General features: G+C 36.6%; 1 protein-coding gene and 1 pseudogene across 1 annotated transcript; both read right to left on the reverse strand.

Annotated features, from left to right (window-relative positions):
* Nucleotides 1-13,146: 13,146 nt before the first annotated feature.
* LOC149220370 (cullin-1 pseudogene) lies at nt 13,147-13,671 on the reverse strand (annotated as a pseudogene).
* Nucleotides 13,672-14,144: 473 nt separating this feature from the next.
* LOC149220371 (cullin-1-like) lies at nt 14,145-14,780 on the reverse strand. The gene has a single exon (XM_089387066.1). It carries the CDS (start codon nt 14,778-14,780, stop codon nt 14,145-14,147), a length of 636 nt encoding a protein of 211 aa, XP_089243192.1.
* Between the last annotated feature and the right edge of the window lie 7,483 nt (nt 14,781-22,263).

The raw sequence follows: 22,263 nt of genomic DNA on the forward strand, positions 1-22,263 counted from the left end.
ATCAAAATGTATTCCATCTCTTCAATTGCAACTCGTTGTCCATCAATTTTCACGGTAGGGTCCTGTCGTTCAACAAATACATAATTGCCATCATTAAGATTTCTTGCAAAGCCACCAGTTCTAAAGTACATTGTCTTGGTCAATATATAAGTGAATGTGTGTAATTGTTTCCTATTTTTCTTCTATTTCACCAACAAGTGGTATCAGAGCTTGAGTTAAGTTGAGGAGACGCTGCATAGGAAGGCTGGTTGGGTCATTTGTTTCAGTGGACGACTATTACGTGTCATCACTCTGTCCAGAACTGTAGAGAGGAGGGTGGTCTCAGCGTGGAATGGTGTACAAGGAGAAGTGCTCTCTGCATTGGAGCAGGAAGGCCTGTTCAGAACCTGCCTGAAGATCTGAAGTCTGCGTGAAGTGGCCTGTTCAAAATCTGCATTGGAGCAAGCCTGTTCAGAACCTGCGTGAAGATCTGAAGTCTGCGTGAAGTGGCCTGTTCAAAATCTGTGTTGGAGCAAGCCTGTTCAGAACCTGTGTGAAGATCTGAAGTCTGCGTGAAGTGGCCTGTTCAAAATCTGCGTTGGAGCAAGCCTGTTCAGAACCTGCGTGAAGACCAGGGCCAGTTTCTTTTTTATTTTTAAATCAAAAGCTGCGTGAGAGGAGGCCTGCGTGAAGACCAGGGCCAATTTTTTTTTTTTTTTTTTTTAAATCAGAAGCTGCGTGAGAGCCTGCGTGAGGCCAGTTATCTGCCTGTGTGAGGAGGCCTGCGTGAAGACCAGAATGCCACTTCCCTCTACGAATTGTGGTGTTGTTACGTACCAGAGATTGAGGAATTCTGTGCTGGTCAAAGCTGCGTGAAAGACCGGGTATCATTTTATTTTCTTTGAGCCATTGTTAAATAAATTCTGGGTTGTTAAAGGGTTTTCTTTAAATTAAAAAAAAAAACAAAGTTTTTTCCCTGAGAAATATTCAACAAATTTTTTGTAGTGTTTTAAGTCAAGTTGTGGAATTTTTTCAAGAAAATTGAAGTAGGGAGAGTTAAAACTTGGAAATCCTTTGTTGGCATTGGAAATTTTTTTGTTGGAAGGAGACAATTGAAATATTTTTTTTAAAACCCTAGACTGAAGATTGAAAATCTTAGAAAATTGCCAAGATGTCGAATGCAAAATTCGAGGTGGAGAAATTCACCGGAAAGAGCAATTTTTCTCTTTGGAAACTGAAGGTTAGGGATCTGCTTATGCAACAAGGGTTGCAAAAGGCATTGGATGGGGCAACTAAGAAACCTGCAACCATGACTACTTCAGATTGGGAGGACCTGGATGCCCAAGCTCTCGGTACCATCCGGTTATGCCTAGTGATTGAAGTTCTCTTCAATATTGTTGAAGAGACTACAGCTTCAGGATTGTGGGAAAAACTGGAAAACCTCTATATGACAAAGTCATTAACCAACAGAATTTATCTGAAAAGATAGTTATACAGTCTTCGAATGAAAGAAGGTTCAAACGTTGCAGAACATTTGAATGTTTTTAAGACACTAATATGTCAATTAACAGATATGGAAGTTAAAATACAGGAAGAAGATAAAGCCATAACCTTGCTGTGTTTTCTGCCTGAATCATGGGATCACTTCATAACTTCAATCAACTTGAGCACTGCTGATTCTTTGAAGTTTGAATCAGTCGTGGGAGCTCTCCTGTCTGAAGAAGTACGAAGGAAATCTAGCATTGAAACAGCTGCATCAGAAGCCATGGTCGCTAGAGGACGCTCAAAGGAAAGAGGAGAAAAACCAAGGGGGTCTTCTAGATCGAAATCGAAGGGAAAGAAGTGTAAGGCAAAATGTTGGAACTGCAATAAAATTGGACACTTGAAGAAGGACTGTTGGAAACGAAAGGAATCAGAAAACCCAAAGAAGGAAGCAAATCAGGTCAATTCAGGTATGATAGAAGAAGTTTCATCTACTGAAGGATTATGTATGATAGATGAAACGTCGCCTAAATGTAATGTCTCTCAGGGTTTAGATAGTTGGCTATTAGACTCTGGTGCTTCACATCACATGTGCCCACATATAAATTGGTTTACTTCGTATAAAAATGTAAATGGTAGTTCTGTGTTTATAGGTAACAATGTGTCATGTTAGACTGTTGGGATGGGAGATATCAGGATTAAGATGTATGATAACACAGTTAGAACATTAACTAGTGTTAGACATGTACCTGATTTGAAGAAAAATTTGATTTCTTTGGGAGTGTTGGATTTAGATGGTTATAAGTTTACAGGTCAGGATGGCGTCTTGAAAGTCTTTAAAGGAGCCCTTGTGGTTATGGAGGTAGAAAAGGTTGGAAATCTTTACAGGTTAAAAGGAAGTACTAAAGTCAGTGAAGCAACGGTTGCATCAGAAAAGGAAGAAGTAGGTACTCGTCTATCGCATCAGTTATTGGGTCATATGAGCGAGAAAGGTCTTCAGATAGTGATGAAACATAAATCTCTTCCCGATCTAAAATCCTTGAAGTTAGATTTCTGTAAACATTGTGTGTAAGGAAAACAATGTAAAAAGAGATTTAAAGTTGGAAATCATAATAGTAAAGATGTTTTAGATTATATTCCTTTTGATCTGTGGGGACCATCCCCTGTTGTGTCATATGAGGTGCATTGTATTTTTTAACATTTATTGATGATTACTCCCGTAAAGTTTGGATCTATATGATAAAAAGGAAATATGATGTATTAAATGTCTTTAAACAATTTAAAGTAATGGTAGAGAAAAGAACACGCAAATCTATTAAATGTCTAAGAACTGACAATCGTGGTGAGTTCACTTCAGTTGAATTTGAACAATACTGAAAGGATGAGGGAATTATTAGACACAAAATTGCTATTTATACTCCTCAGCAAAATGGTGTTGCTGAGCGTATGAATCAGACTCTTATAGAAAGAGCCAGAAGCATGATCAGCAATGCTAACTTGAAAAAGGAGTTGTGGGCAGAAGCAGTATCTACTGCTTGTTATTTAGTTAACAGATCACCTTCAGTAGCAATTGATTGTAAAATTCCTGAAGAAGTTTGGACAGGTCAGTCTTGTGACTATTCACATTTGAGGATATTTGGCTGTGATGCTTATTCTCTCATTCTGAAAAATCAGCGTTCAAAATTAGATCCGAAGTCGAAATGTTATGTCTTTGTTGGGTATGACTATGCAGTGAAAGGATATAGGTTGTGGGATCCTACATTGCAGAAGATAGTCATTAGTAGAGATGTAACATTTGATGAATCCTCTCTGTTAAAATCAAATGTTGAAAGAATTGAACAGGAACAGGTATCGCCGAATCAACGAGTTCAGTTGGAGGCTAGACCTTTCGGTGATAGTAGAAAGGAAGGAGAGACTTCTGGAGAAAAAGGTGTTGAAGACACAAAGGAAGCCGTTGAAGCTTCTGAACCAATACAAGTTTCTGAACCATTTCAGCAACCAGTCACTCTAAGAAGGTCTACAAGGGAAAGGAAAACTCCCAAAAGGTATGAAGATTTTGCTTCATCTTTTGCTTTGATTACTGAAGATGGGGAACCTTCTTGTTATCAGGAAGTAGTTGATGATACAGATAGCGAGAAATGGAAAACGACTATGGAAGAAGAAATGGACTCCTTAGACAAGAGCAATACCTGGGATCTTGTAGAGCTTCCTGAAGGGAGAAATGTTGTTGGATGCAAATGGGTCTTCAAGCTGAAACAAAAGTTAATGGAAGTATCGAAAGGTATAAGGCTAGACTGGTAGCAAAAGGGTATTCTCAGGTTGAAGGTATAGACTTTCATGAGATTTTTTCTCCAGTTGTAAAACTTGTTTCTATTCGTACTGTGTTGGCACTAACTACGTTGCTTAATCTTGAGTTAGAACAGTTAGATGTTAAAACAAGTTTTCTACATGGTGATTTGAACGAAGAGATATATATGGAACAACCAGAAGGTTTTGTACGAGGTCGCAACAAAAGATTAGTTTGCAAACTCAGGAAATCATTGTATGGTCTGAGGCAGTCTCCCAGACAATGGTACAAGAAGTTTGATTCCTTCATGGTGAGCCAAAACTTTATAAGAAGTGAGTATGATCATTGTGTGCACTTCAAAAGTTTCAACGGCATATTCATTATCTTAAATTTGTATGCTGACGATATGCTTATTGCAAGCAAAAGCGTGGAAGGGATCAACAGGTTAAAGGCTCAACTCTCTAGGATGTTTGATATGAAGGATCTTGAAGCAGCAAAACATATCTTGGGCATGGAGATACACAGAGACAGGAAAAATGGTAAGCTTTGGTTATCACAGCAGAAGTATGTGGAGAAAGTACTTGAAAAGTTATCTATGAATAATGTGAAACCTGTTAATGTTCCACTAGCTTCCCATTTTAATATTTCTTCGGTTTTGAGTCCTAGAGCTATTGAAGAAAAGCAGTATATGTCTCATGTACCATATGCAAATGCTGTAGGCAACTTAATTTATGCGATGGTATCTACAAGACCTGACATTTCACATGCAGTTGGGGTTGTCAGCAGGTTCATGGAAAATCCAGGTAAAGAACATTGGCAAGCAGTGAAATGGGTGCTTTGATATCTAAGAGGCACAAGTGACCATTGCATCGTCTTTAATGGTAGTGAAGGATCAGTCTGCGGATATGTAGATGCTAACTATGCAGGTGATTTGGACAAAAGAAGATCTACTACAAGTTATATCTTTACTCTTGCAGGTGGAGCAATTAGTTGGATGTCAAAGCTTCAAGAAACAGTTGCGTTGTCCACTACCGAAGTTGAATATCTAGCTGCTTCAGATGCCAGTAAAGAAGCAATTTGGTTAAAGGGTCTACTCGATGAGATTGGAAGGACGCAGGAGAAAGTGAATGTACTTTGTGACAGTCAAAGTGCTATTCACTTGGCTACAAATCCTACTTATCACAGCAGAACCAAGCACATTGATGTAAGGTATCATTTTCTGAGACATTTGATCGATGGTAGAAAAGTAGCTTTTCAAAAGGTCCATACGCGAGAGAATTGTGCAGACATGTTCACAAAGCCAGTTACAGTAGAGAAGCTACGGTGGTGTTTAGCTTCTCTTGGCTTGCAGAAAAGATGATGAATGGGCATGGGCAAGGGATTAGGAAAATTGTTATCAAGGTGGAGTTTGTTAGTTTGACAATGAATTAGTAATTTTGGGTAAAATGTAATTAGTCAGTTTTATACCGAATTGTCAGTTATGTAATGGAGGTCGATGATATAAAACTAGTGAATGCCTATGAAATGTAAGTGAGGAGAATCATTGTTGATTTAATATATTCCAATCCCTTGCCCCGTGGATGTTTCCTTGACACATTGTCGAGGTTTTACCACATAAATCCTGTGTCTATTTGTGTGTTTGGTTTCCAGTTAGTTATGTTGTTTTCTTGGTCAATATATAACTGAATGTGTATAATTCTTTCCTATTTTTCTTCTATTTCACCAAAACATTGTGCCTTTACCTTCATAGTCTGAAAGTATGCTGTGAAATCCGCAATTTGCATTCAGTTTGACAAATTTTGAAGCATCATCTGAAGCACCATTCGAATATTTCACTGCAAGCATCAACCCCCAACCCAAATTTCTACTCAAGTCATTACCTTGTCATTCGCTGGGGCTACTGGACTCATGAATGTTATAATCAACAATTTCAGTGTCAAGCTCCTCAATATTTGAATCAACATTCCTCAGCACATTTATTGCATCTTCGGTTGAAGGTACAAGAGGTTCAGAATTATCACAAAAATTCTGCACGTCATGAACAACTTCACCCTTGTACTCAAGCTGTTTAAACACTATATTTCTGTATCTAATAGAGATGTTGCATCGATACATTGTTCTTGATCATCTATTGTTTCAGAGCTGTCTTTGATTGAACCAGTTTGAAATGGTGATGTCTATGCTAGTAAACAACTAGTTCGTGCTAAAAGAAATGAGTGGAAAAGATGCTTCTTGCATAGCCTATAAGCCTACACAAGCATTTAGTACAAAGGGAAAGGTGAAATTATTTGCATTGATTCTTGCTCCTTGCATTTGGTAATAAAACCTCAAGGGCTTCCCCACATAACTCATTTCTAGCATTCTCTTTGATCATCATACTCGATATAAAAATATTTCCACCTCTATTGCATATATTGTCAAACATTCTGAGCACATCCTTCAAAACAACTAACTGCAAATAACACTCATGAGCTTGGTACTGACAAAGATGTCTGGTTCCAGTCCAATTATGAAAAGGCATGGAGTTGGCTCAATAAATTGATGTTTGTGCAGGCCTAGAAGAGAAAAGCACATTGAAACCAAAATAGGTAAACCAGCTTCAAATGGAGGATTGGCAATAGTGGTTACATTACTCTTAGAGTTTTTATGCCTCTTCCTGTCTGGATCAAAATACTCATGTTCCAGTCCAATTATGAAAAGCCATGGAGTTGGCTTAATAAATTGATGTATGTGTAGGCCTACAAGAGAAAAGCACGTGGAAACCAAAATAGGTAAACCAGATTCAAATGGAGGATTGGCAATAGTGGTTACATTACTCTTAGAGTTTTTATGCGTCTTCCCGTCTGGATCAAAATACTCATTGAGTATAAAGGTGAGGAGGAAATAGGGAGAGCGCATAGGTTAAGGGGAAGTCCTTCCTCATCATTTTTCTCTCTAATTCAATTTTTTTCATTTAGTTCTTTTTTGTCTCACATTTGTTTCATTCAACATTTATATTTGTCTATGTTTTACATGGTTTATTAAACATTATAAATTGGCAAATTACCATTGTATGTACTACACCTTATACCTATTCATCAATTCATATCTATTTTCAATCAATTAATGGGAATATGGATTAGAGTAATGAAGAATCATACAAATTATATAAATAAGAAATTATGCTTTATTCTCTAATAAAAATAGATAAAACAATACAAATATAATCAACGTTTTCCTCAATCTCTGTCCGTAGTTATACTCACTTTACAACAATAATTCACAACAATAATCATCAAGACATTAAACCTCAGTCCACAGTTATACTGTAACGAATAAAATATATAAATAATATAAATATAATGTAAAAGATAATAATCATAAATAATAGTTAGTTAAGCTAGTAATTAGGTTGAAGAGTCATGTCTAATAGGACATGACTCTTCATGAAGAGACACTTGCTTGGTATATAAGCAAGCCTGTCGTTCTCATTTGTAATTGATCATCATTCTTATTCTTATTCACATATTTAATATAATATTTATATCCTTAATGGGTAATTTGATATTCCAAGTCTTTTGGAGTAATTAATTTGAAGAAGGAACTTTGTTCGCTTCATGTGGTATCAGAGCCGATCACCAGGCCTTTGGCTATCAACCTATCATCAACTTCGTTGCTGTCATAATTGAAGTGTTTCGCTACATATTGGGAGATTCTCCATTTTTTAGGTCTTTGGCCATTATTTAAAAAAAAAAAAAATTATGTCAAATAATTAAATTATTTAATTTAATTTAATTATTTAATTAAAAAAAAAGCTGGCAGATAAATAGACACCCCCGCAAACCCGCTCAATGTCGAAAATGACAATGGTGGATTTCCAAAAAATATTGGTTGACGCAGAGCATAAGATAAATAACAACCATGACGAGGTCAATAAAAGATTAAATGAATTCGAGAGCAAGCTTGGGGAGCAAGCAGACAAAATAAAAAATCTTCAAGATACGACAAATCGAATAGAGATAAAGATGGAAAGTCGACATGTCTAAACAGAAGTAAACATCAGAGATGCCTTAACAATGCTGAGACTCCTATGTAAAAGGTCGAATTGTACACCCGAAGAGCTAATAAAAGAAAGTGAAGAGAATCAAGAACACCTCTCATTAGATTCAACAAAGTCAACAGATTCTCATGAAAAGGTTGAATCCCCAAGAAAATCAGCGACACCCCACCAAGAAGCAAGTAAAACGGCCTTTACAAAAAAGAAACTTTGGGATACCCTTACTAATCAACACCCTCTTTTTGCTCAACCATTAGCCACATACCAGAAGAGGGTAAAGGTTGAGATGCCTAAATTCGATGGAAACAAAAAAAAAAAAATTGCATGGATAAATAAAGCAGAAGAATACTTTGAGATATATGACATCACTAACGATGACGAAAAGCTCAGACATGCATCCATGAAAATGGAAGGAGAAGCATATAACTGGTATATGTGGTGGAAAAAAACCACACACGTCATTAGGTGGAGAAAAGTTGAAGATGCTTTTTTAAAAAGATTTCAAGGTGTAAAAGAAGAAGAGTTCTTTTCAAAACTCATCAAATTATGACAAAAAGGAAGTGTGGATGAATACACTCAAGAATGGGAGACCTTAGTAACTCGAGTACCGAGGTTATCAGAATCTCGTTTAATTCAGTCATACATCTCGGGACTTAAAACCCATTTACAAGTAGAACTTGAGATGCATGACATTTCATCAATAGAAGTAGCAAGACGAAAACAAAAAACAGCCGAAAAGAAATTAGAACAGATATTTTGGTCAAAAGCCGAAAAAACATATTCAAGACGAAGAACACCTTAGTATGCAAACACAAAAAATACAAGATATGTTCCACCACATCGTTGTGAAGATGAAAAATCTAATGTGGAAGCGCAAAGGATAAAGGAGGTTAAATGCAAGCGTTGTGGTGAAAAGTGGGACCCCAAACATAGGTGTGCTAAAGGAAAAGAACCAAAAAACCTATATAATTGTGAAGCAACCAATGATTCAAACAGTGAAGATTCTGACATAGAAGAAACATGAGATGCCCCAGAATTCTCACCAGAATTAGATGACGAAAGTATTCCGCAAGTGTCGTTATCAACTATGATAGGTATATCACAACCTTAGACTCTTAAGTTAAAGGGAAACATTAAGAAGAACAACGTGGTGGTTCTCATTGACTCTGGTAGCACACACAATTTTTTGGATGCAACCATGGCCAAGAGACTCAATATTTTTTCATTTCCCTTGCCAAACATGAAGGTAATGATAGCAGACGGTAAGAGGATTGAAAAAATGGGGAAATGTCATAAGGTTAAATTGCAAATTCAAGACTTCAGTTTAGAGTCTTCGTTTTTCACAGTACCATTAGGAGGAGTAGATGTAGTCTTAGGTGTCCAGTGGTTACGAACCTTAGGTACTTATGCCGCTAACCACCAAGTACAATTTATAAAATTCAAATGGGGAGGTCAAAAGTACAAATTACATGGGTTCCAAGCACCAGAAAACCAAATTGTATCATCATCTTAGATGATAAAGATGATTCGAAGGGGAGCACCTACTTATGTAGTACAATGTCATCAGTTAGAAATGTTATCTGCAAATATGACCAGTGAAGAGTCATCAGAGATACAAGATCTAATTAGGAAACATGAAGAAGTATTTCAAGACCTACCTCTAAAGATGCCTCCTAATAGGGAAATTGAGCATACAATAGAAGTCAAGGTAGGATCAGACCCGGTTAACATCAAGCCATACCGATATCCACATCACCAAAAAACAGAAATCGAGAGATTAATCCAAGACCTCTTAAGGTATGGAATCATCTCGAAAAGTAAAAGTCCTTACGCTGCTCCAGTGGTGTTGGTAAGGAAGAAAGATGGGTCATTCAGGTTATGTATTGACTATAGGGTATTAAACAAAATAACAATTAAAAACAAGTTTCCAATCCCCTTTATCGACGAAATGTTGGATGAGCTACATGGCGCAAGGTATTTCTCAAAATTGGACCTAAGATCAGGTTACTATCAAATTAGAATAAGATTAGAAGACATACCAAAAACCGCATTCCGAACACACGAAGGTCATTATGAATTTCAAGTAATTCCATTTGGATTAACCAATGCACCATCAACGTTTCAAGCAACTATGAATGAATTATTTCGCCCACATCTCACAAAGTTTGTATTAGTATTCTTTGACGATATTCTAATTTACAGTAAAACTTGGAAGGAGCACTTGCAACATTTGGATAAGGTTCTTACACTACTTAAAGAACACCAATTTTATGCAAAAAATCCAAATGCATCTTCGGAAAGGAAGAAGTAGAATACCTTGGACACATTATATCCCATGAAGGTGTAAAGGTGGACCCTAACAAAATCAAAGCTATAAAAGAATGGACCGAACCTGTTAATATATCCAAGCTAAGAGGGTTCTTAGGTTTGACGGGATATTACAGAAGGTTTATTAAAAACTATGCACATAAAACTGCACCTCTAACAAATCTTTTAAAAAAGAATTCGTTTCTATGAGATGAGGAAGCAGGAAGGTGTTTTGAAAAATTAAAAGAAATTATATCTAATGCTCCAGTATTAGCAACACCAGATTTTTCTAAACCAGTTATCATTGAGTGTGATGCTTCTGGATTCGATATAGGTGCAGTACTAATGCAACAAGGACATCCAATAGCTTTTGAAAGTAGGAAGCTCAATAAAAGAGAACGCCTCAAATCCACATACAACAAAGAAATGCTCGCTATCATGCACGCACTAGCTAAGTGGAGGCAATATCTTTTGGGAAGTAAGTTTTCTATTTGAACAGACCATAACAGTCTCCAACATCTCCTTCAACAAAAAACACTTTCCGAAGAACAACAAAAATGGATTGAAAAAATTGCCGCTTTTGACTTGGAAATACTACATAAAAGAGGCAAAGACAATGTAGTAGCAGATGCCTTATCCAAGAAAGATGAAGAACCAACACTACTTGCAATGTTGGTTGTTGTTCTTGAGTGGCTTAACGAAATTCGAAGTGAGTATGCCAAGGATCTAGAAGTAACAACAATAATCAATAACCTTCCCAATAACTCAAAATTTGAGTGGAAGAATGATATCCTATGGTATAAAGGAAGAATATATCTAAATACAATTTCCAAGTTTTTGTTTAAGATACTCAAGGAATTACATGACTCACCGTCACTGGACACGTAGGATTCTTTAAGACTTTCTACAATGCATGTCAATCCTTCTTTTGGAAGGGAATGAATCGTGATATTCAGAAGTATGTAGCAGAGTGTGACACATGTCAAAGGAATAAAAGTGAAAATATTACGACACCAGGATTACTTCACCCATTAAACATTCCAAATCAGAAGTGGGAAGAAATCTCAATGGACTTTATCCAAGGATTACCAGTATCTGAAGGCAAGGACAAGATTTTTGTAGTAGTTGACAGACTCACCAAATATGCTCACTTTATGGCAATAAAGAAGTCATACTCAGCAAAAGAAATCGTTGAAATATTTTGCAAAAATATATATAAGTTACACGGTTTTCCAAAAGTCATTGTAAGTGATAGAGATGCCAAGTTCAAAGGTAATTTCTGGAAGGGATTGTTCAACCATATAGGAACTTACCTAAATATGAGTTCCGCTTATCACCCTCAAACAGATGGCCAAATAGAAGTTGTCAATAAATGTTTGTAGGCCTACCTATGTTGCTACGCTACATAAAAACAAAATAAATGGGCTCAATGGTTACACCTTGCTGAATGGTGGTATAACTCCACCTATCATACATCAGCAAAAATGACGCCATTTCAAGCCCTATATGGTTACGAACCCCCGAAATGGAAAGATCTAGCTATTGTCCAAACAAATCTACCTGCTGTTAAAGATCAACTAGAAGAAACCCAAAAAATCGTCCAAATATTAAAATAAAACCTAAATAATGCAAGGAATCGTATGAAGCCACAAGTAGACCGTAACAGAACCGAAAGAGAGTTTGAAGTTGGAGAATGGGTATTTGTTAAGCTCCAACCATACAAACAATTATCCTTAAAACAGAAGGAAAAAATAAATTGGCACCAAAGTTTTATGGACCTTATCAGATCAACAAAAAGATTAGCCAAGTTGCGTATGGTTTAAGCTTCCAGAGACAAGTCGTGTTCACAACGTCTTCCACGTATCTTGCCTTAAAAGGGCACTAGGTTACAATCAAACAGCGCAAACAACACTTCCATCCCTAGATGATGAGGGAAGAGTCATTTTAGAACCAGAAGGTATTTTGTCTACAAGAGAAAGAAAGCTTCGTTATCGTACTATCAAGGAATATGTGATCAAGTGGAAGGACTTGCCGGAAGAAGAAGCTTCTTGGGAGATTGAAGCATTTTGTCAACAACATCCGTCGTTACGTATGCTTTGAGGACAAAGCATTCTTTCGAGAGGAAAGCAATGTTATGTAAAAATTAGTTAGATTAGGTTATTATTTAATTCTCAGTTTAATTAGATGAAAGGGCACGATCATAAGATCATGCCCTTTCCCCAAAGGGTGTCCATGGCCCTATATAAGCCAGGCATCCGCAATTGTAATATGATCATCTGTAATTTATCTTATTATTAATAAAATATTTGTATCATAAGTTCTTCACAACAATAATTTATAACAATAATCATTAAGACATTAAACCTCATTCCATAGTTATACTCAATACAACAATAATAGTCCACATTTATACTCACTTTACAAGTTACAATAATAATCAAAATATCAAAGCTCAACATGCCAGTAGCAAAAATGTAGTTATACTCACTTTACAACAATAATTAACAACAATAGTCATCAAGACATAAACCTCAGTCCACAGTTATACTCACAACAATAGTTTACAACAATAATCATCAAGAAATTAAACCTCAGTCCATAATTATACTCAATACAACAATAATAGTCCATGGTTATACTCACTTTACAACAATAATAATCCAAATATCAAAGCTCAACATGTCATTAGCAAAAATGCAATTATACTCACTTTACAACAATAATTCACAACAATAATCATGGGAGACATTAAACCTCTGTCCACAGTGATACTCACAACAATAATTTACAACAATAATCATCAAGACATTAAACCTCAGTCCATAGTTATACTCAATATAACAATAATGGTCTACAGTTATACTCACTTTACAACAATAATTATCAAAATATCAAAGCTCAACATGTCACTACCAAAAATTTGAACTTGGATGGAGAGGGAGGATGATAATAGTTCTTCAACACCACTAGAGATAATCCCAATTGACTTGTTTTCAAGGAATATATTTTAATATATTGAAATTTTGCTTATCTCTCTCTAAGTAGTCCCTTGTAATCAAATTTTCAATATTTTTTTAAATACTTTTGCATTTATCTCGAACATCCCTCCATGTTGCTCGTTGCATTCGTTCATTAGTTGTTCATAATGCAAAGACTTTTTGCTCTTCATGATGCGGACTATTAAGGCACAAATTTCGTGATATCTGTTCATATCAACATTCTCAATGACCTTTTTCTTCTCTTTTTTATCTTCGGTTGGGAGTAGGATCTTAATCTTCTCTTTTCTATTTGTAAAACTGTAATTGTTTGCAAAAGTATCGCTGCGAGATATTTCTTTTGTATCAGGCTCCTTGAGCAAAATTTTATACTTGGCAAATACAATAGAATGTAGCAGCCTCACAAGATCCTCATCTCTCAAATTCAGTCCAGCTTTGATGTCTAAATAACTCAACTTTTGGGAGCTGTTAAACAATAACAATAAAATTGCATAGTAAGGTGTTACTACCATTTCTATTTGCTCAGCTTGAAACTTGCCAATGACATTACAGGTCCCTGTGGAATAGTAAGGTGTTACTACCATTTCTATTTGGTCGATGTTGAGTGTATGTAGAATAAAACTCTTTGAATGTGTTCACACATTTAGTCATCTCCAAGGGCAAACTAGGTTTAGAAGATTTGAAAGGGGGCCAAAATGTGAAATTCAATACTCTGACATCCAAGTTTATTCCAGGATGGATATTTGGATTATTAGTCACGTATGCCTTGAAGCTAGCTTGGTTCACCTCTGCTTGTAACATATCATTAACCATACTCTCCATCTTTGATGTCAATTGATTACCAATTTGCTGCTTTAGTTTTAACAACATGCTCAGCTCATGAGCATTATCTGTACTTTTATCATACAGTAGTCGACCAGCTAACTTTCATCTATATAATTCCCCAAAGAGATCTTTATCATTCACATATTTCAGAAATTTAGTGACATTCTCTAGAATACCCTCAATCTCATCGGATCTTAATCTTTTACTACTGCCACACTTTCTAAGTACCATGTCACAGAGCATGGCCAGGAAATTCTTCACTGGTGTTTCCTGCCACTCTTTTATTACAGATTTCTACAAATGTTTCATTTAAAGCTCTATGCAAAAGAGCATTGTGACGAAAGACATGGATAATGTCCTCCACAAACTTGTCACGCAATTCCAAAAATGTATTTACAAATGCAACTTCTTCTTGCATGCCACCTGTATCCCTTCTCCCTGCCTGATCAGTTATAGCATCCAGATCCCTCATAACTAGTGGAGTGCAGTCTCTAATTACATGCTCCTTGAAAGCATTTACCATTGTTTCCAGACCTTCAGGTACTCTACAAAACAGACTATAAAGCTTTGAGAGATCATGTTTATTGTCACTCCTAAGAAGGGCACAACAACAAGGACCCGGATTTTCAAGAAGTTGGGTCTTGTAACCTGAAAGGAGTTCATTTGGTACCATCTGCAACAACTTCTCCCTACTCCTGTGCAAATAATGGTCAGCTATTTCCTCCTCACGTTGCATATATTCCCCAGCCTTCAACAGATAATCCATACATGAATTCTGCCCTAAACTCCATGAACCAGCTCTTTGAACATAGAAATCTGCAGTATCTTCCAACAAGGGCACTTCAATTTCATTCGCATATACATCCATTCCAATATCTACAAAAATACCCAAAACTCCTTCCAATAAAGTGCGATCGACCTGCAATCCCCGACGGTCTTCGCGAATCAGAGTAAACAACTTACATGGATGCGCATTTCACCGAACAAAAACTTCCGAAAATACTTCTCTGCAACTTCTGAAACTGAACGCTTTATTTCCTCTCTTGTCAAAAGCATCCTTTCCAAAAAACTGAACATGGTTGATAGGATTGGGACCATCTCCTTGTGAATTCTCCAACGTCTGACAAACTATCTCATCATGGCCTCGCCTTGCTTTTCCCTTAAAGCTGGCAAAACCCTTGAATTGAAGTAAATTAGAAGTGACTGCTTGTATCTCTTATATATTTGCTTGAAATTGTTGATTCGTTTTGCCGAACCACTTCGGCCAGCATGATTATATTGAATCGAATAAACAAACACGTAATCGTCTACAGACCAGAATTTTCTCTTTTCGAGACTTCCTTCTTCCAGGGTTTGGTTTGATGGGAGGCTGAAGAATATGTGCTCAAAACCTAAGAGCCTCCTGCATATATAGGGCCAAACATCTCTAATCGGGATACTTGAAAACATCGGGGAGGGTCTGAGAATCTCTTAACAAGCAATGAAACCTTCCTCTGATCTCGTAGTGGATAGGGCATCCAAGAATGAAGTGCACCTCGGTCTCCACTTCGTGTAAATGGCATACATAGCAGAGTATGTCTGGTCCATCCACCTAGTGTTTTGTCTCTACCCAAAGTCTATGAGAACCTACTCTGAACTAGCCTACAGGAATGCAAAGAGCATGCATTCAGTGGTGAAACATATACTTGGGTCGAACAATGAGACCGTCTCTCAAATCTAATAAGTGCTGAGTGTTGAAGGCCATCTTTGGGCGCAACCCTCTTGGAGGATTGACCCAAGTGACCTGGATGAATTCCATGTAGGTGTCCTCCCCGATGATCTTGTTTAGCTCTTGTCTAGTAGGTAAAAGGTTACCATGAGCAACTAAGGAATATCCGAAAGGAGGGAGACGATCCAATTGAATTCCCACTAACTCTAAGAGATTTGAAACTCCTGTAAACCAACATCTAGATTGGCATGAGGGAGTAGAATGGCCAATAGTCTTAGAAGAGAAATATGCCAAGTAAGGATATCAGTCCCCACTCTTTATCGAGTCTGCAAATCCCTATACACGATGAAAGAATGAAACCAATATGAAGACCATCTCAATTCTAAAGGGTTGAGCTCCAAACTCTACAAGGATGATGTGTTGTGGTACTATCAGTTTGCACCTAATGATGCGATGGAGAAGAAGAATTTGGACTCTCTCAACTGAAGCCCAATCTAACTCAAGTAAAGACAGTCCCCAAATCCTTAGCCATATAGAACAATGAGACGAATCAAGGTGTCCATGAGGCTCATCTTGGACGAGATGTCCTAGAAGTGATGTTGAAAGAAATGTCTCTCGAGAAGGGCTAAGGATCCATATCCTTTGTTGATCCAAGGCTGAAGCACTGGTCGCAAACTGAAGCAGGGACTTCAGAATTGCACCCCCAAGTAAGTATATGTGCTGGTGATCTCAATCTCCTCCCCTATGAATAGAAAGTGAAGGTTTGAGGTTTTCTTCACCCCATTGAAGATCATAACCTTGGTTTTACCCAGGTTGAACATCAATTGTCAATGATCACAAAACAGATCTAATTCATGCAGCTGCCTTTGTAATTCTTTTGGGGATGAGGAGAGGTGGACCACGTCGTCAGCAAAGAGTAGAATATATATCAGAACTTGGTGAAGAAGGAAACCATTAGTGTCCTGGATATGTTCGTGTAGAAATGCTTCCAACTCATCAATATAGATCCCAAACAGGGCAGGGGACAGTGGAAAACCCTGTTTAACCCCGATAGTTCTTCGGATGAAATTAAACATCCCATGGGGCACGTGAAGACAACCAAGAAAAAATCATATGGGTGCATAATATCAGTCAATAGGGTTGCAAAGATGTGAATATCTCTTAATATCTAGAGCAAGGCCTCCCTCTAAACAGAGTCAAAAGCTTTCCAAAAATCTATGAAACAATAGTAGACTTTCAAAGAGTGGTGTTGTGCCTCCTCAATCACGACGCGAAGGTTGAAGATGTGGTCAATGGTCTAATGAGCTGGTCGGAAACCTGCTTGCCCCCTACCTTTGAGTTGTCTTTGCTCAAGGTCACTACAGAGCTTCCTATGTAGAACAATACCATACAACTTCAAGAATGTGTGGCCCACCATGATCGTTCTGTAGTTATTGGTATTTGAGCTAGAACCTGATTTGTGGATCAGATGGATGATGTGGTGTGACCATGTTAGTGGAAAACCTTCATGGACTACATGGTTGAAGAGATCAACTATGTAGCTAACCAAAGCACAAAAATTGTGCTTAAATAACTCCACTTTGCAGCCTTCGTCATTGGCTGCTTTTCTATTGTTCATCACCCAAATGGCCTCTCTAATATCTCTGTCTTAGAATAGGTAACAGGAAGAGGGTGGGGAGGTAACATGAATTTGGGCCTGCCCGGGAATATCATAAATGTTGGAAGTGTGAGAGAACATGGATGTAGGGTCGAGGTCATGTGGAATAGGGGAGCGTCGGGAAAGTATGGTACGCCATAATTTTTTAGGGGAGTGGGGAAGGAGAGTAGAAAGTTCTTGTCTTCTATGAGAGACAAAGAGTTGTTTCTTGTGACGAAGGAGACAACGATAAGAAGCTTTGAGGTCAGGGTAGAAGGGTTGAGAGTGGGTGAAAGCATATTGAAGTTGTAATGTCATTTAATAATAAATAATCAATATAATAAATAATAAATAATAAATAATAATAATAAAAATAAAAATAAAAATAATATAATATAATACAAGAAAATAAATAATAAACAATAAATACTAAATAGTAATAGTAAATAAATAATAAATAATAATAAAATAATAAATAACAATACTAAAGCTCTAAATAAATATAAATAAAAATAAACAGAAAAATAGTAAAAATCAATAATGCTATCAAAAAGTAAAAACAAAGAAATAAAACTCAGTAAAGCTATCAAAAAGTAAAAACAAAAGAAATAAAAACAAGAAAGCAATAAAGTTGCATGTTGACACATGGAGTGTGTGCATGCAGTTTCCCTTCCAATGTTTGCTCTATTTAATAGATGGTGAGGAAGATGAGAGGCATTCCGTCATTCCATGATTCCATCATCCATTCTCTTGGGAGAATAGTGTTGTGAGACAAAGGATGCCTGGTAGTAGTACGTTGATTGAGGGCTCGGCAGTGGTGAGTTGTAGCAATATTTTGTGCAATTGAGCCTACGGTTGGGTGGAGAGTCGTCCCCAAGGCTTTGTTGCAGTTAGCAAAATTCAACTAGCGTTCAACACCAAAATCACAAGTGAGAAACTTCATCACCACAAGTAAGTTGTCTCTACTCATATTTCTGAAATTTGATGTTAATTAGTTGATAAATTGCGTGTTGATTATAAATTGCATGATTAATCTAATTAATTACATGTTTTTATTTCGAGGCTGTTACATATGGTATTAGAGCTAGGTTCAACTCTTAGGGCCTATAGACATTTTAAATTAGAAAACTTCGATCTAAATGATTTAACGAAAAAAAAAAATGAGTCTCTTCATTGAAGTCAATTTAGAGAAATTCCAATAGGATTAAAGAATTGCCTATTTTATTTAAAGGTGGATGTGTTTGCTAAGGACAATTAAAATCTTTACATGGTTATTGACACTTTGTTTTAAAGACATTTTTAATGATATCTCATTCAAATTATTTTGTCACCAATAATTATCAATTAATATTTAGTGCAAAAAATAAAACTAAATAAATAAATAAATAAGTATTTGTTTTTATCTTAAATGGCAAAGAAATAAATTATGAAGTTAATGAGAAAATTCTTAACATGAAGTGTAAGAAAGAAATTCAATAGAAACTCTGTAACAAGGCCATGAGAAGAATTATGCACAAATTGAAAAGAAGAATCCCAACTGGAATAAGGGTAAATCTATAAGAGAAGAGATCAAGTGGGAACTTGATGAGATAAGAAAATCTTTTTAGGATTCACAATGACAATTACACAAGCGATGGATAAATCCCTAGGGTTCAACATGCCCTCATGTAGGTGGATTAAGCATGACAAAAGACTTAAACAAGGATGATTGAGTGTATGTGTGCCATTGGATAAGCAAAATATGTATAGTGACCATGGAATTTTAATTTTGTATTGATGATTTAAAGAATGATTATACCACCAATAATATCTTAACAATGAATTTCACTAAAATTTCCTTGAGGAAGGAATAATACATGATGAGATATTATGGCTCGAGATGATAAGGCTCATTTAAATTTAATGATGTACTTAAAATGAGTATACCTATGGTGTAAATGGTCAACTTAATAGTTCGAAAAAGTGGGAATGATTATCCAAAAAGTAATTAGTATCTTGATGAAAACATGACACTAATAAGATTGGTGAGATAACCTAGATCCTAGGGAGACGTTGAATAATCTTATTTCATAGTTGGTATTCATTGTTTATATAAGGAAATGGAATTGTTTCATGATAAGAATGATTATAGTGTATTATTGTTCTATATTTTATGTGTATTGAGATTATTCTCATATTTATGATGTTGGGATGAGGTTTCACGATATGATGGTATGAGGATAATGATGCACATATAGTTCTCATTTATTTAGTTGTTATGATAATGATGTTGTATGCTCATGATCGATATGATATGCATAGGAATCATGATGTTATGATATGATGTATATTGACATGTATTTCATTTATTCTCTAATGTCATGATATATCTTTGACGGAGATATGTTGATGTTATAACTTATGATGGTATTTCATAAAGTGAAGAATGTGGTATTTTCATGCAAGTTTTATGGCATGCATGAGAATGTAGTTGGTTATTGTTCAGAATGTTGTGATTAACAATGATGTTGTGTTTTTATGATGACATGCAAGACTTGGCATGTATATTATTTTCTATGATACTATGATTATAGCTAATGCAATGGTTGCATGTTGAGATGTGGTGACTGACAAGAACTCCACAAATGGGCCTAGAGGGCTAGTTTATTTGATGATCTCATGGGAGCCCATACTTGCGAGGGAGAATATGTAACACCATATGGGCTGGGGACATACTCAATCAACACTACGTATGCCAATGGTTCCTTTGTCTTGTGTAGCTCTTGATGGATAGCTCTTGAAGGGCTATGGGACCATCTTGAGGAGGCCAAGTGCCTGATGTTCTAGGCTAGGTGCCTATTATTGGATTGGGATGTTGAATTCTAGTGGGGGTGTAAGGACTTCGATGCCTGGGGTTGTGCACCTTAGTAGTTGTGGAGGGAGTGGGCCAACCTTGCGAGATGCCAGGAGACATTGAGCACTGTACTAGATGCTTGCCTTGGGGCAGATGAGGTCTAAGTCAGGCGCGAGCCTTGGGGCCAGCCTTGGACTAGGATACAAACTGAGGAGGCTTATGCCTGGTTTCGAAAGTGGGAAAAAGGACTGAGATTCCTTGGGATTTCCTGGGTGTTGTGAAACTTTCGATGCCTGCTAGTTATACTAGTTCAGCAGAGGGTGTCGACGAACATGAAGTAATAAATAACAAAATAAAATATTAAATAATTCAACTTAACTTTGGGACGAAGTTCCTTAAAGTGGGGGAGTATGTAATGTCCCTTAATAATAAATAATAAATAATAAAAATAATAAATAATAAATAATAATAATAATAATAAATGGTAAATAATCTAATATAATACAAGAAAATAAATAATAAACAATAAATAAAAAATAGTAATAGTAAAAAAATAAAAAAATAATAAATAACAATACCAAAGCTCTAAATAAATATAAATAAAAATAAACAAAAAAATAGTAAAAATCAGTAAAGCTATAAAAAAGTAAAAACAAAGAAATAAAACTCAGTAAAACTATCAAAAAGTAAAAACAAAAGAAATAAAACAAGAAAGTAGTAAAGTTGCATGTTGACTCATGGAGTGTGTGCATGTGGTTTCCCTTCCAATGTTTTCTCTATTGAATAGATGGTGAGGATGATTGTTATAGACATTTTTGGGCACTACAACCCCAAGCATAAAATGTCCATAAACCAAGGGCTCATAAGTCCCTAAAAGTGTTGTTCCAACCCCGAAAGGAACAAGGTCAACTGATTACAGCTTATTCCAAAAGTTCTCCATGAAAAACTACTCAGAACTGGTCAAAACTGGATCATTTCACCTGTTCCATAGGCAAAGTGCGTTGCATCTCACCTAAGTACACACAGTGGGTGCGTTTCATTTCAAAAATCCCTTCTATGGGGTGCGATGGGCGAGAAGAGACAAATGGCAGTGTCAATCCGCGAGGTGGAGAAGCATGGAATCTTCCAGAAACTTCTCCTGTGACACTTGCCTTTCTGAATTCGACCAGGGATGAGTAAGAGATCATCAATGTCCAAGTGGAAGCAAGAACTATCAGAGGGAAGACACTAATCAAATCACAGGATGACTCATCTTCCTTACAGACATCTATATATGGATCCCTCATCCCAGAGATTCGGAGGCTGGAATTTTGCATCTTGTAAGGAATTGTTGTTGGTTTCTCGAGGCAACATCATAGTGTTGGGTGTTCTAAGATTTTCATGAGGTGAAGAAGGGCTTACTTACTGGGAGGATGAAGCTGGGTCAGAACAACTGGTTGTAACTCTCTTGGCTCTTTCTTGATTATCAATAAATCTATTCAAGTTTTCCTCCATACTCTTGTGTAATTCATGTTTTGTGCATTTGTATGGTCAATTTACTTCTGATCCTAGATTGTTTATGATAATAGATCCATGTTCTCGTATAGTGTTATGCTGCTTTGATTCTACAGGTACTCTATGAAGTTGGGTATACAAGAAAGAAAGTAGCAAAGGACTATCAGAAGAGAGAGGAATCGAACAAGGAACCAAGCGCAAGACAGAGGTTCGTCTCCTTTATTCTTCTCTCATCTATCTTTCATAAAGGAAAACGAAAGTAGTTTTACTTTGTTTGTTTCTAAGGTAGCTACCCGCCTTAGTGGGATTAGCAGTTCTGCATAGACAATTTTCCTTGTAACAAAATGGCGACTCCACTGGGGAGCGACTAGGTTGTTTGTTTATCTACATTTGTTTACTTTATAAACTTACAGACGGAGCCTGAAGTTGAGCCAGGTAGCCTTCGAACTGCATTTTCTATGCAAATGCAAAGTAGATAAATGCCGCTTCAGTCAATCTCCGGGTCTTGTTTATGAATTAAAAAACTGATTTACAAACTCTCTAATTTCCCTTGTGGTGGCTCTAGTAACTGTTGTGGGGAAAAATGCCTATTTAGGACGATCCTATCCACCTAAGGTGTGACAGCGCCTTAGCAACAAACGAATACAACTATTATGATTCTTTCCTTTATGAAATGTGAA

Source organism: Pinus tabuliformis, chromosome Q (assembly GCF_031772625.1).
Source record: "Pinus tabuliformis cultivar Carrire ecotype Pingquan chromosome Q, CPIR1, whole genome shotgun sequence".
In the NCBI taxonomy this organism is placed as follows: domain Eukaryota; kingdom Viridiplantae; phylum Streptophyta; class Pinopsida; order Pinales; family Pinaceae; genus Pinus; species Pinus tabuliformis.

Excerpts from the sequence above, each read along its gene's own strand:
- LOC149220371 (XM_089387066.1), bottom strand. The coding sequence starts at position 14,780 with ATGGATGTATATGCGAATGAAATTGAAGTGCCCTTGTTGGAAGATACT.